This window comes from Colobus angolensis, unplaced genomic scaffold (assembly GCF_000951035.1).
Source record: "Colobus angolensis palliatus isolate OR3802 unplaced genomic scaffold, Cang.pa_1.0 Scaffold130, whole genome shotgun sequence".
Classification (NCBI taxonomy): Eukaryota; Metazoa; Chordata; class Mammalia; order Primates; family Cercopithecidae; genus Colobus; species Colobus angolensis.
In genome coordinates, this window is record NW_012114253.1 from 3940493 (window position 1) to 3956039 (window position 15547).

The window sequence follows — 15547 nt, forward strand, 5'->3', positions numbered from 1 at the left end:
TGTTAATAATAGGGCAGCGGTCCCCAACCTTTTTGGCACCAGAGACCGGTTTCGTGGAAGACAATTTTTTCGTGAACTGGGGTGGCAGGGGATGGTTTCAGGATGAAACTATTTCACTTCAGATCACCAGGCATTAGATTCCCATAAGGAGCATGCAACTCAGAATCCTCCAATGCACAGTTCGCGATAGGGTTCACGCTCCTACGAGAATCCAGTGCTGCTGCTGATCTGACAAGAGGCAGAGCTCAGGAAGTAATGCTCGCTCACCCACTGCTTACCTCTTGCTGTGTGGTCCGGTTCCTAACAGGCCATGAACCAGTACCAGAACTCCAACAGGGGTTGAGGACCCCTGCAACAGGGGAAACTAGGTGTCAGGGTCAGGTATGTGGGATGTATTATCCTTGAAACTTTCCTGTACATTTAAAACTATTGTAAAATATGACATTTATTGTAAAAATTAAGTAAACAACATGTGTTGAAGGCTTCTCAGTAGACTAGGAATAAAATTCACCCTTCTTATCTTGGCTGACAACACCTGTGTAACCTGGTCTCCTATCCCCTCTCTGGCCACATTGGCCTTCACTTGGGCTAGGACACAGGGCCTTTGCTCTTGGTGTTCCCACCCCTAGAGTGCTCTTCCTCTTGTGCCTCTCTCTGTCTCTCATCTTCCCTCCCTCCCTTTCCCCCACCCCACACTTCCTCCCTCTTGGCCAAGCCCTCCTCACTGTTCACATCCCAGCTGATAATGCCACCTGTTTGGGGAAGCCACCTTGAGAACTATCTTAAGTGTGCCCCCGCTGTCACTCTCCACCCTAGCATTACATTTGATTCCTGAACAGAATCTGTGCCAATCTCCCATCATTTTCTGTAATTGTTCACCTGTTTATTTTTCAGCATTCCCTAGCACAACGGGCTCAGCCATTCACAACAGTTCCCCTGGCACCTTGCAAGTAGTACCGGTTTAATGAACATCTGATGGATGCAGGGTGGAACCCATGCCTGTTAATTTGACAGGAAGATGTGTTAGCCTTGTCACTCCCTTTGTGGACCTTGTTGCCTTTGGAAACCTTCCCTGATGCCCACTTTGCATCTAAGCCTTGGTCTTCCAGTCCTCCATACTCCCATTCATCCCTGTGGTTAACAGCAACTTGATGCTTCTTAAGTAGAGTCCCTGTCCTGGGTGTCAAACAACCTTGAAGCGATTCTTACTCCGTGATCACAGTTACTCAGTTCTATGTACCCCAAAGTGCCTGTCATTGCATAATTAGGACCCACAATGAAACAAAGTCATCCCCATATTTTTTTTTGAGACAGAGTCTTGCTCTGTCACCCAGGCTAGAGTGCAGTGGTGCAATCTCGGCTCACTGCAAACTCCACCTCCTGGGTTTATGCCATGCTCCTGCCTCAGCCTCCTGAGTAGCTGGGACTACAGGTATGGGCCACCACGCCTGGCTAATTTTTTTTTATAGTTTTAGTAGAGACAGGGTTTCACCATGTTAACCAGGATGGTCTTGATCTCCTGACCTCGTGATCCACCCACCTCAGGCTCCCAAACTGCTGGGATTACAGGCATGAGCCACCGTGCCTGGCCAATCATCCCCATATTTTATACCTCTACCATTTCCAATCTATATTTTTGTCATAGCACCAAAAGTAATTCATGTAGCGAGAGGATGGAGGGAGTACCTGGAGAACAGAGAGGGTGATTTTCCTTTTGTCTTTCCCCATGGCAATGAGGAGGGAGCGCTGGTGACTTAGAGAAGAAAGCTATCCATCATGTCCTCTGGAGAGGGAGGACTCTCTTGCCCCAGAGCATCCCACTGAGCTGGGTGCTGTGTTGTTTGCGGAACTTTCCAGAATGAATGAAAGCAAGTCTGCCTTTGTGCTTAAGGCACATTTCCAATTTTCTGTGCTGACTGAGCAAAGAACTTCCTCATCCTCGTGAAGGATGCTTTGCAAAGTTAAAGACGACTTTTACTTAAGGAGGGAGCGGGGGACAGAGGGGTATCCTTTAATGCTTGCAGAGTTTCAGCCTGGGATGATGAAAAAGGAGATGGATAATGACAGTGGTTGCATGACCACGTGGAAGTCCTTCTTGCCACTGAAGTGTACACTTAAAAATGGCAAAATGGTAAATTTTATGTGATGCATAAGATCCCATTTTTTGTTTTTAAAAATATGGGTAATAAACTGGAAATAAAGAAGTCAAAACAATAACAAAGTATTTCTGAGAGGAAGTGATTTCTACTGTCTTCTTGGGCTTCTCTAGATTTTTCCAACTGCATATTCTACAATAAATGTTTGTGTGTCTTTTATAATCACATATAACACAAATAGATGCACTGTTGTGAATGCACTTAATAAAACATATGATTTTTAAAAAAGACAATTTGTACTAAAGACATTACTTGCCCGGGATTTTTGAGGTTGATATTGTCCTAATTTGTCACCATCTTCCACCATCCACCCCACTGCATCAACCAGGGGAGAGAGAACAAATTTAGGAACTGAAAGCAAGTGGTCAAAAGGTACCAGATATGGGTTTAAATGTTTTTTTTTTTTTTTTTTTTTTGAGACAGAGTCTCGCTCTGTCACCCAGGCTGGAGTGCTGTGGCCGGATCTCAGCTCACTGCAAGCTCCGCCTCCCGGGTTCGGGCCATTCTCCTGCCTCAGCCTCCCAGGTAGCTGGGACTACAGGCGCCGCCACCTCGCCCGGCTAGTTTTTTGTAGTTTTTAGTAGAGACAGGGTTTCACCGTGTTAGCCAGGATGGTCTCGATCTCCTGACCTTGTGATCCGCCCGTCTCGGCCTCCCAAAGTGCTGGGATTACAGGCTTGAGCCACCGTGCCTGGCCAGTTTAAATGTTTCTGGGTACAATTGAAGAAGCTAAACACTTGACCTCAGGGTGTGGGTGGTGCCTGATACCGGCTCCCTCAAATCTGATTCTATAACAGGAGTTTTTGTTTTGTTTTTAAAAGAATTCACTCAGAATGTATTCTGATTCAAATTGAGGCCAGGTTAAAGCTGACCCTCATTTTATCTACAAAGTGAAGATTGCTGAATGTGATCATATAAACATGATTGCAGGAGAAAGAACCAAAAATCTTTAGAGGATAAACTGTTTTCAAGAACACAAAGAAACCACATCACTTTGACACTCATTGCAGATAAGATACATTATATCTGTATGGTGGTTTTAACCTTCTAAAGTATATTCATGGTTTTTATTTATTGTACTACCAAGCAAGTCATGTGGAAGTGGCTTTTCTTTTAAGATTAAAGATGCCAGAGCCCATCTGAATGCTGCTTGGAATCGTCCAAGCTAGTGGAGCTAGTGGAGGATTGTTGGTGCCAGTGTAGGGCTGTCTGTGGTGTGAAGCCCTCAAGAAGATAGAGGGGGGCAGGTTGGAGGGGAAAGACGGGTGCAGCTCCTCTGTGGTCTCATAAAGGGAGGAGGAGTAGGTAGGAGCACCAGCCAGGAAGACTGGAGTGACGTTATTAAAGGGATGTTATCAAGGTAGGTACTGCCAGTGGAGACTGAGGCTCAGTCCTACTAGGAAATCTGGGAGAGAGTGCAGAACATGAACCTGGGAGCTATCTCACCCCAGGGTTGGGGAGCTGGGGTATTTACACACCAACTCCTGTCAGTCATTGGTTCAGGGATCCTCTAGGTAGCAACAATCCTCAGGTAATGGCAGCAGAGCACCTTTCAGCAGCGGGGAGGCTCTTGGGGGCAGAGTGCAGGTGCTCTGTCCCAAGATAGTTGGCTGATAGAGTGGCTGTGCTCAATAGGTGTCAGTGATTGTTTTTCAAGGAGCTGATCTCTTGATCTTTTAGTAAAGATCCTCCTCTGAGGTGGCTCAGAGCTTTCCCCCTGCAGACACTGGTTCCTGGGTCATGGAAAAGACCTAGCTGAGGGCTAGCACAAAGCCCCATGGCCAGGCAGGCACTCAGAGGGCCCCCAGTGCCCTAGTCTGGCTAGACCAGAGCCAGGGCCCTATAGCTGAATAAGGAAGAACCGAGAATTTGGAGTCAGGCAGACCTGGGCGGTGGGGGTGTAAGGTGGGTCTCCCAGCTCTTCTGTCTTATAGGCGTATGACCCTGTGAATGAGATTTCACTTTCTTGAACTCTAGTTTCCTCAACTGCAAAGTGATAATATATCACAGGATTGTTGTGTCACTTACCTGTTGTGGTGTTGCAAACCATTCCAAAATTGATTGGCTTAAAACCACAGCTATCTATTTCTCTCATGAGCCTGTGGATTGGCCACTGGGGCTGGGTTCAGCCAGGTGGTTCTTCTGCCAGGCTTGGTTGGGTTCTTTCAGGTATCTGTGGTTGGTCAGTTGGTGGTCAGTGGCCTCACTCACTGGTTGGGGGTTTGGCTGGCTGTTGACTGGAGTAACTGGGGTCACTGGTCTGTGGGTCTCTCATCATCCTACAGCCTAGGCTGGGCTTGTTCACCTGGCCGCAGTCTTGTGATTTCTAAGAGCCACGAGACAGCACATCCAATGCCCTAGCAATTTTCAAGCCTCTGCTTATGTCAAATTTGTTACTGCCCCACGGTGGGCAAAGCAAGTCATGACCAGATTCAAGATGTAGAGAAATTGATGGGAAAGGGAGAAATTGGCCAGAGACAATATAAGTAAAGCTCCTATTAGCCTTGTGAGGGTTTTATAAATGTATTGACAATGATTACATGTCTCTCTTCCAGTTTTTTTAGCGATAAAAAGGTAGGTGTTATAATTACTAATAATCATTAAATCAATTGGTATTAATTTTTGTGCAGGGTTCTGTCTCTATTTCCTCCTCTATGTCAGGAAGATAATCGCTCTGTGAGACAGTGATGTAGTGAGGGAAGAGTGAGGGAATGACAGTAAAGTATTTGTACAGAGCCTGGTGAGAGGGACTCTGTTTATTATGGTATAAAATTTGCGTCTCCTCCCTGCACACAAAAAGGCAACGCAAATTTGATCGCTTTTTCATTTTTGGTTTTTTTGACCCATATCTCACTTTTCTGAGCTCTAGGCTCAGAGCTGTTTGTGGAGACTTTCCTCAAGGCTATCCTTTCTTCTCGCTCCCTGAAGGTACCTCCTCCCTTTATGTTTTATCCTCCACCTTCTGCCCCAGCCAAGGGGCTGCTTCTGGCTGAAGCCACAGCTTCAGGGGGATCTGAAAGCCACCTTAGGGCCACAAGGCCCTTTCCAGTAAGGATTACAAAGATGGGAAGTGCTGGCTGCCTCTCTCTGTGGCCTTTAAGTATTTGCAGCTCAGACACAGCCCAGCATACTCCTAGTTCCCCCAAGTGGTGATTCCTCCCAATCTGTGAAAGAAGGGAGCCCCCTCCATTTCGCACCTTCTCAGGGTTCCCAGGGGCCTCTGAGCAGCTTCTGAAGCTCCGTAGCCCTGACTGACACCCCCTGGAAATTGCTTAATGCTTTCAGCCTGAGGAAACTCAAATCAGCCAGTCAGTCAATCCTGAACTACCCCGGAAGAGCAGAGTAGAGGCTCACAGTCTCAAAACCTGGATGGTCTAAAATATGAGTAACTTTTATGTTAAGCATCCCCTGCCCCAGACCTTCTGAGACACGAAGACGCTGCTGCAGCTTAATTCTCCACCTTCCTCCTCCAGGGCCAGGACAAAAGAGAGCAGGAGCTGGTGGGGGAGGTAAAAGAAAACCTCCTCTGAGCTGGCTTAGGGCAGCTCCGCTGCAGGAGACGACTGTTCTTCCAAGACCTACTTTAAAAATGTTTATTTTTATTTTACTTTTATTTTTATATTTTTTTTGAGACAAGGTCTCACTCTGCCACCCAGGCTCGAGTGCAGTGGCATGATCTCAGCTCAAGGCAACCTCTGCTTCCCAGGCTCAAGTGATCCTCCCACTTCAGCCTCCCAAGTAGTGGGGACCACAGACACACACCATCACGCCTGGCTAATTTTTGTATCTTTTGTAGAGATGGGATTTTGCCACATTGCCCAGGCTGGTCTTCAACTGCTGGGCTCAAGCAATCCTTCTACCTGGGCCTCCTAAAGTGCTGGGATTACAGGCATGGACTGCAAGTAATACAAGATGTACTTTAGAGCAGTTCCTGGGCCGGGAGCTTTCCCTGTATTATTTTGTTAGTTCTCACAATATCCTCTTGAGGCTGGCAGTGGCAAACCCATTTTACAGATGCAGGTATTGAGGATCAGAGAATTTAAGAAAATGTCCTTCAAGTTCAAAGTTCAAAGATGGAGCACAGTTGATTGGTGTGGGTGGAGACAGGGTTGGAGGCAAGCCTGATGCTGGGTCCTGGCCTCCACTGCCTCAGAGGAGTGGAGAGAGTATAGCATGCAAGGCAGTAAGGCTGGATTCAAGCACTTTTTTTTTTTTTTAGACAGAGTCTCACTTTGTCACCCAAGCTGGAGCACAGTGGCTCGACCTTGGCTCACTACAACCTCCGCCTCCCGGGTTCAAGTGATTCTCTTGCCTCAGTCTCTTGAGTAGCTGGGATTACAGGCATGCACCACCATGCCCAACTAATTTTTGTATTTTTAGTAGAGACGGAGTTTCACCATATTGGTCAGGCTGGTCTTGAACTCCTGACCTCAACTGATGCTCCTACCTCGATTCCCAAAGTGTTGGGATTACAGACATGAGCTACTCTGCCTGGCCTCGGATTCAAGCAGTTTTAACGAAAACAGAAGGTCTTTGGATTTTGCCATGAAGGCAAATTTCGTTAAATTCTCTGAGCCTCAGCTTTCTCACCCGTAAAATAGGGTTGTTGTGAGGATCAGTGAGGAGATGCATATAAAAGCATGCAGAGGAGAGCAGGGGCCCAGTGAACGTGGTGCCCCTGGATGGCCCCTCCAGCCAGCCTTGCCTCTCTCCCCGTGCGCTTCCAAGGACAGCTCTGTCCTATAGTCACAGAGGCGCCAGGCCCCAGCCCTAGGCAAATGCTGTGGCTTCTATGGTTGTTTCAACAACTCTACTATTGCAGATGGGACCTAGGCTGGCATTCTCTTGTAAATATTGATGAAGGCCCCAGATAGGGAGGAATAAGAAAACAAAGGACGTTTTATTTATGATAGAAAGAGAACCCAACAGAAAACAAAAATCTACAGACAGGCCCAACAGGAGGGGAGATGTTTAAATAAACCTTGGTACATTCATTCCATGGAATATTGTGCAACTATTGAAATGATGTTTACCCAGGATTTGTAATAACACGGGAAAATGCTTATTATAAAATGCTAAGTGAAAAAGGAAGAAACTGAATTGTATATTTAGCATAATCACACCTAGGCAAAAATCAAGCCAAACAAAACTTTGCACAGAAGAAAAAGACCAGAGGGACACACAGCACAGTAGGGGATGTCTTTGAGTGGCAAAATTGGGGAGATTTTTAATACCTTTCTCTATTTTTTTTTTTTTCTGTAATGGGCATGGTTGGTTTAAAGTGGAAAGTGACCCAAATTTAATTTTTGTTTGTTTGTTTTTCTGAAGAAGAAAGAATTCCTATTGGAAAAGCAAGAAGCCAAGTGACACAGATGTTACTCTGAGGCTAAGGGCAGGAGGCCAACAGACCCCAGGCTATTAAGTAAAGTAGAAATCTGAGACTCTGGCCCCATGAAGTCATCTCAGCTGCACCCCTGAGTATATGGTCTGCAACATTTTGGTAAGGACGCTGGCTCTCGCTCCTATATGTTGTAAATGTAGGTGTAATTGAAATTTTTCCCTTACACCAAAGGCTAAGCTAGAATAGCTGGGCCCCTGTCCTTCTTCCTACCCTCAAGACGGTGCTCCTTGGAAGCAGCCCTGCTCTCCCTGGTGGGCACAGCAAAGTCCTTCTGGCAGCAAGGCCACCCTTCTGGTTCCCTGAGCCAGTCCTGGTCTATGCATCTCCCAGATTTCCATTCAGGTCCCTGTTCAAATGTCATCCTATCAGGGAGGCCTGATCACATGATTTAAAAGAGCAACCGCTTTCCTCCGCCACTCACCATCCCATGTCCCTGCCTTGGTTTTCTCCTTAGTGTATATGCAGCCTAGGTACTAGGTTCAATGTATTTCTTTTTAAAAGTGTCCATTTTCCTTTGCTAGAATGTGAGCTCCATTAAGGCGGGGATATGCTGCATCTCCAGCACCTAGAACACTGCCCAGCCCAAATATTCTGTAAATGTTTATTTCAGGAGTGAAAGAACACATTATGACCATTTTTGGGGGGTGTGTACATATTTAGTTTTATTGTAACAAAGCAACTTGTATACTTTTAATGTTTAAAACTGAGCATCATCTTTCCTTTCCAGTGAAACAAAAAGAAAACTTAAAAATAAACAGGAACAGAATTACAATAGAGAATGTCAATTCCAAATAAGATGCTACAGGTTCTGCTGATGCTCCCATTGAGTGGCAGGACTCAAGCCATCATTAGGAGAGAATTTATTTTTAAAGTGTCATCTTAAACTGCAAGGACCATTGTGCCCTCAGGGGGTCTTTCCAAGGTCTTGAGCTACCTTGTTCCACCCTGATGGCCCTGACCACATTCTTCCTGAAGCCCAGCTCTAGAGCCCCAGGCCAGCACATCGGCTCTAATCCACAGGTAGTGACAGCCTGGGACACTGTGTTGCAACACTTATGAAGCCATTGTGAGGGCTGGCCAGGAGAAGATATGATGACTGATGAATGATTTTGCCAATGGAACCAAAAGAGAGGTGGATCAGATGGACTGTGTACTTCTCTTCCCAGCCCAGGCCCCAATCTCAGCTCCCCTTCTCATTACGAAGACCACACCCACCATGGGTTGGGGCCTGGAACACATTGGTCCATCTTATCCCTGGAATCACTCCCCTAGTCTCTAACACAGGTATGCAATGGGCTTCGGAATGTTTTTCCAGAGTGGTCCTTGTTCCTCCTGGGCTTGGAAACTTTCCAGAACTTTACCTAGCTTGGGTGTTGCCTCGTCCTCTGCCTGGCCCTTCACTAGGGGTTGAAGGTTAAATCTGGGTCCACCTTCCCCCAGCTCCTATGTAGGGTTCTCCTCTCAAGCAAGTCCTTCCCCCAGTCCAGCAGCACAATGCTAGTGCCTCCTTTGAGTCTTGTCACTGAAGCCATTCTCCCCCAGCCCACAGGTCCCTTGGAGGTTCATGGCTAGTGTTGACCCTGAGCTTGAACGTGACCTTGCCTGTGGACGGGTGTCACTCTCCCCAGAAGGCAGCCATGGCCCCGGCTGACTTTCCCTTCCTGGTCTCTGATTTAGGAATAAATTCAGCTGCTTCATCTTTCGAGGCCCAGGCCAAGGAAGTGGGGAGGGGCGTGGGCAATGGCACCCTGTGGCCTCTGAGCTGCCATTGGCAGAGCCTGGTGCCCGAGCCCAGACTAGGGATGGTGGCCTTTGGTGGTCCAGTGCAAGCTCTCCTCTTACATCCATGCCAACCTCTTTTTCATCTTTTGTTCCAGTCCTGCTTCTTCCAACAAGACCCACAGCCTGGACCCCAACAGCATCAGTGGACACAAGCTCTAGTTGGGACCACCTGGGAAACTGGGAGGCGCTTTCTCTTGGGGGCTCTCATTTATTCCCAGGGCAGATACGGACATGAATTGTCCTTCCCATTTTCAAGACAAGGACACTGAGGTCCAAAGCATCCTTATTTTCTTCCTTGTCAGGCTCTGCTCTGGTGTACCTCCCATCTCCCCTGGCTTCTGGCTGGGACCAAGAGCATCACTGCCTTCCCATCTTTCACTGTCTCCCTCAGAGGTGGAAAAAGGGCTGTGGCAATACACTGGGTCAGGCTCTCTCCCTTCCCTCCTGGAAGGACAGGTGCCTTCCTGAGGCTGGGGGTCTTCTTCATTCGGAGTTTATCAAACCTGATGTGAAAGGAGATCCAGTCTCTGGATGCTTCACTAGAATCTTCTAGTTCCTCGACTTGGTCATGGACCTGAAAATGTGAATGAGGCAAACCAGGTGACGGTACCTGGCACAAGGAGGGCAATTATGCTGTCACCCTGAAGTGCTGACTGGTGGTGGCTGCCCCAGCTTCCAGACTGGAAGATGGCTACAGATCTGGGAATGAGTGCAATGGTCAGTAAACATTGGCAAGGCCAAGGAGCAGGGTGGCGCTTGGATCACATAGTTTCTTCCCTTTGCTGAGACCTCCGTGTATCCTCAGCAGACCTTCACCAGAAGATAGCTTCGTACAATGGGTGCTTCTCTTTCTTCCAATAAGGAGAAAAGTAAGGTGGGCTTTGGTACATTTTCTGGCGAGCAAGAATCTCCTAGGCTGGCCCCAGCTTCAGCTGTTCTACTTTTCAAACCACCACTCCCTCTGGCCAGGCCCCCTGGGGCTCCCTGGGCTCCTTCCTAGTCCTGTCCAAGTCACCTGCCTCCATCTTTCCCACCTGTGTGTCCCTGTGCTTCTGGGAACTGTGGAGGTGGGGCCCAGTGGCTGATGTTTACCAACGGGCACTGATGGCTCAGAGAGCCAACCCCTCTCCAGGGCAACCAGGGAGGGGCTGCTGGGGTCAACTGGCTCCTAGAAATGTGATTGCAATAAGGCTACACCCCCTAAGCTTTTGTGGGGTCCTGGTATATCCCCCCAAGAATTCAGAGTTGAAGCGAGGGCGGTCATCCCTGAAGACATGAATGCCTTCTGCCTTAGAACACAAGCTCCTGGTCCTCTTTTCTGCAGTGGGGCCTCTGTAGCCCACCAAGGGTAAGACTCATCTAAGATCCCTCTCTCCCCAGCCAGGGGAGGAGAAAGGACTGCAATTCACCTCTTGATGGCCACATTCCTGGGTTGCCTGGTGATTGCCTAGAAATGGCCTACAGAGATGGCTGGCGGTGGAGCCCTGTGGCCCCCAGCTTTGCATGAGGAGCTCAGTTGAGGGACTGCTAGACCCTGGTCTGAGGCAAATCGGGGGTGGGCAAGGTCAGGACAGTGGGCAGGAGGGTGCCCTGTGGGGCTGGGAAGCTCTGTAGCTCCTTGGGCACAAACCTGGGTGAGACAGAGTCTGCTAGGAAGCAGAGGGTGCTCCGGCGGCCCACGCAGTAGATGAGGTTGTCCACCACCGTGCACTGGAAGGCATCCGGGTAAGGCGTCCGGTACGTGGCACACTCGTACCAGAGCCGGGTGCTGGCGCTGCAGCGGTACACGGCGATACCCAAGCTGCGGTTGAGGTCAAAGCGGTAGAGAAAGCCATTGACCGCCACCATCTCGGCCGTGCGGTCCTTGCTGCCCCCGGTGGGGCAGGCCCACCATCGCTGCTCCTGCGCCGAGAAGCGGAGCAGCAGGAAGCGCAGCGAGCCGCCGGTGACGAAGATCTCCTTGGCACACGCCGTGGCCGTGTGCGCCAGGGCGAACGTGTCACTGGGGAGCGGCGGGGCAAAGTCCCAGCGGTCCAGGCGGGGGTCATAACGCTCCACAGAGTTCAGACACTCTCCGCCGATGGCGTACAGGTGCCCGTCCAGGGCCACCAGCCGGCAGTGCGGCCGGGCCTGGTTCAGCGGGCACACCTCGCTCCAGATCCCCGTAAGCGGGTTGTAGCAGAAGACGCGGCTGGAGGGCTGGTGCCCGGGGCCCTGGCAGCCGGACACCACAAAGAGATAATTGAAAAGACTGCAGATGGCACAGCCCCGGGACACGGCCTCGGGGGGCAGGCGAGCCAGCGGGCGCCAGACATCCTGCTCATCGTCATAGCAACAGAGGCCGCCCGAGTCTTCCTTGGGGCACACGTCAGCCACCACCAGGTACTGGCGGCCCTGGAGCCGGCGCTGCAAGATCAGCTCGCGCTCTGCCCCGCTCAGGCACCCGTATATGTCCGGGCTGCGTAGCACCTGGAGGTAGTTTTCGCTCATCACCTTGTAGGCCGCCTCCTTCAGGGCCTCCAGGTTCTGCCTCTTGGCCAAGGTCAGCACCTCATAGCAATTGCCCAGATCCAGGCGGACCTGTGGGGCTGAAGCAGGGGTGAGCGGTACATGGAAGAAATTAGCCCCGGCCACCAGGTGCACATGGGGCTCCCGGCTGCTTCTGCCTGAGTCCGGCAGGGCGCCCGGGTCTGGGCAGGGTGGAGCGGGAAGCTGGAAGCCATCTGGCTGCAGCTGCAACTCTGGGTTCTCCGCTATCTGCAGGAGGCTCTCCTTCCGGCTAAAACCTCGGTTGGAGGGCGACGGCCCTGGCTGTGGGGAGGCGGCTCTTTCGGCTGCACCGTTTGTGTCACCGGCTTGGCCTCCCGAGGCTGCCCCTGTTCCCAGGCACCCTGGCGGTGGCCTAGGAGATGGAACCTCAGTCAGGGCTGCTGTCCTGGGAGCCAGCCTGCCCTGGAAGATGGCCTGAGACGTAGATTCCACGTAGTAATCATACACCTTGCCCTTGAGCCTGGGCTCAACCCCCTCCACCTTCTGTATGAAATTCTCCTCCATTCGGACCCGGGCTATGGACGAGAAGGTATAGGAGGCGTTGGGGGCTCCCTCCTGCTGATGCAGGGTCAGGCCAACATCGGAGGCAGCCTGGAGAGCCCCAGGCTCTTCTCTGCTGACCCCTATCACACGGGTGAAGACCCAGCTCTGGTTCATGTCACTGCTGCCTTGCAAGGGAGCCACGTGGTGGCAGTGGGGAGGTTCCAGTTGCCCTAGCCCTGGATGCTCAGGGGGTTTGCCGTCCTGCCATGGAGCAGGCTCACCACCGGCACAGGTGCCGTCGGCTGCTGCAAGGAGTCCAGCTGGGGAGCTGTGCGGTTCACTGCCCAAGCGGGGGAGATGGGGAGGGTCAGGGTTACCGCCAACAGCTGTTCTGGCTTCCTGGCCGCTGCAGCTAGGAGGCACCTGCTCAGAGTCTGAGTCCTGCCCGCCCCGCTCCTCACCTGAGCCTTTTCTCTGGGGCTTCCTGTCTGTGGAAGTGGCCCCCGTGACCAGGACACAGGGGCCTCTTGGATTCTCCCAGCTGCAGCCCTGTGGTGCTTCAGATCCCTTGCTGCTCCTCCGGCGTCTTGGCCCCCTCTGCAGAGCCCCGGGAGAAGCCTCCTGTGCAGCTGGCTGCCCTGAGCCCTCTGCTTCCTCCTTGGCTTCCGCCTGGGCATTCCCACCCCACCTCTGGGCTGGGGCAGGCCTTGACTTGTACAGCCTATAGGCCACAGTCACCAGGAGTAGGGCAGCAGCCGACAGCACCACCTTGCCCGTCAGCTGCATATCCAAATGCCAGTCCTGGACCTCTGCTCCTCTGGGGAACATGCTTCTCCAGCCAACCTGGGGCTGAGGAATGCCAAGAATGTGATTAATAATTGCCCAGTAGAGACCAGTTCCTGGGTCCTGCCGAGCGGAGGGGAGGGAGTTCTGGGCTGGCTTTGGCTAGTCAGCCGAGGAGAGGAGTCACAGCAAAGGTGACTTTGAGCTGCAGAGGGTGGCTGCTGGGGCCCAGAGCTGGCAGATGCCAGTGGCTGGCCTCCTTTGATGCTTCCCTGGTGGTGGGGGTGGGGGGCCTGCCCAGGGGCTGAGCTTGTGATCGGCCACCTGAGCCAGCTCTGTGGCCAGCAGGTAGGGGATGTTAGGAGTATCCAGTGGGCATACAAAGAAGGAGGAAGCTCTTAACCAAACAGTCACCCGATGCCAGGAAATGCACGGGGTTGGTTATTCTTTATGTGTGTGCTTTATTTTCTCTTTTGCAAATCCACTGGGCTCGGAGGCTTGGGTGTGTTGACTCATGGACAGGTGGAGCCCCAGTAGGCGTGGATGGGGTCATTCTTATGAGGTCTGCTGGTCCTCGCAGTGGGGTCAGCTTTATGCTGGCCAAGCGGGGGACAGGAACGTGGCAGTGGAGTCTGGAGCCAGGGCATGCAGCCAAGCCACCTGACCCAGCCTTTGAGTGCCTCTGCCCTCCTTCCCTGCCTGACAAGTTTATTAAGAGAAAACAGCCTTTCTGAGAACGGTGGGGAAAGACACTGCATTAGTGCTCAGCAGGGTTAGATGTGGACGCATCTTCTCTTTTAAAACCAGACAATCTCCTATGGTGAAAGACTGAGGGAAGACTCACATCTCCCAGACCCCCCTCACCATCTTCCCTCCCCTGACCCGGCAATGTGGGTCCTGGACCCAGACTACCTGGCTCTGCTACTTACCAACTATATGACCTTAGGCAAGAGATCTCACCACTCTTTGCTTCATCTGAAAAAGGAGGATGACAGCATACATACCTCATCAGGTTGTGGTGAGAACTAAATGGGCTGCTAGAAATAAACACTGGGGCAGAGCACCCCATCATGAAAGCTTACTAAATATGAACTATTCTCCCCTTCTTCCTCCTCTTCCTCTTTCTTATCATTGGCACCAACATCGCTAGTATCAAGTGTCATCAGAGGACCTTCCAAAGCACAGAACTAATTCTACCCTTTTCCTCACCAAGGTCCTCAAAGAGTCCCCAAGGTCCCGTGCAGGGGTCTCAAACTCTTGCTGCCTATGGGGGATGGACAGGTAAAGTGAACAAGTGAGGACCCCTGTCCACCCCACCCCAGCCGATGGTATCAGGCCAGGTGGCACAGCATTGCCTCACCTTCCCACTGTTTCAGGGAAGCTTAGAATCCCGGTAGTGACATCATCACTCTCAATTTTAAAATGTTGGCATCTGATTCAAAAATGAAACTGAAAACCACTCTGTGGGCCACAGGAAGCACACACATGGAAGAAATTTGGCTTTGAAGGCTGGGACTCTAGGAGACAATCCTGACTCCTTATGCCGACGTTCACAACCCTCTATGTACCAGCTTCGGTTTACTCTTCCAAATTCATCTCCTGATCACTGCCTAGCAAACCGGGCTCAGGGTGACTTCTTGGCAGGGAAGGCTGGTGGACATCCCTCTGTCCCATCAGAGTTGAGTGAAAGGCTGTGTCTGGGTCTTCTTTCCTGGTGCCTTCATCCGTCCAAGATCACCTTTTCTTCCTTTGGGTTTCGTGTTCTCTGATGCTCCTCTTTTAGCCTTGGCCACAGCTGCCTTATCATAAAGTGCATTGTGTGCAAGATTTGGTCTCTTGCTGCATTCCAAGTCCTTGAGGACAGGCTGTAGCTGGCTCAGCTGTGGACCCTAAACCTATGTGGGGCTCTGGATGATTTGGGACAGTAGCCAACAGGGATTGTTTTTACACTGAATGGATTGGGGTGGACTCTCGGGATGAAGCTCATTTCATCTCATCTCATGCTCACAGCTGCTTTGGGGAGAGACACGATTGTTATCCCCATTTGACAGCAGAGGTAACTGGACCTCCAATATTATGTCAGCTGGCTTGTAAATGGGGACTGAAAGCCTTGTTTGCAGAGTCCAGTTTTACAGACCTGACTTCATCCAGCAGATGTGACCTCTTAGGAAGTCGGGTGTCCTCAGCCTGTCCCACTGGTGACTGTCAAGAGGGGTCCCCTGAATTCCCTTTCTTTCCATCCTGGTCAAAAGAGTGCCTATCAATGCAATGTGCACAAGGATCACGAGGGGTGCTTGTTAGAGATGCAGCTTTCCTTCCTTCCTTCCTTCCTTCCGTCCTTCCTTCCTTCCTTACTTCCTTCCTCCCTCCCTCCCTCCCTCCCTCCCTCCTT

The 15547-nt window shown here is 51.0% G+C and overlaps 1 protein-coding gene across 2 annotated transcripts; it reads right to left on the bottom strand.

Annotated features, from left to right (window-relative positions):
• Positions 1 to 8144: 8144 nt before the first annotated feature.
• KLHDC7A (kelch domain containing 7A) lies at positions 8145 to 13330 on the bottom strand. 2 transcript variants are annotated; one of them, XM_011934048.1, is made up of 2 exons: positions 10970 to 13330; positions 8145 to 10186 (listed from the first exon to the last, which is right to left on the bottom strand). In XM_011934048.1, the coding sequence occupies exons 1-2, from the start codon at positions 13198 to 13200 to the stop codon at positions 10141 to 10143; spliced, it is 2277 nt and encodes a 758-aa protein (XP_011789438.1). In that variant the 5' UTR covers positions 13201 to 13330; the 3' UTR covers positions 8145 to 10140. The 2 variants fall into 2 exon arrangements, with proteins under 2 accessions (XP_011789438.1, XP_011789437.1); XM_011934047.1 differs by having other exon boundaries at positions 8199 to 13330.
• Positions 13331 to 15547: the final 2217 nt, after the last annotated feature.

Coding starts and splice junctions, on each gene's coding strand:
- KLHDC7A (XM_011934047.1), bottom strand. CDS start 13,200: ATGTTCCCCAGAGGAGCAGAGGTCCAGGACTGGCATTTGGATATGCAG.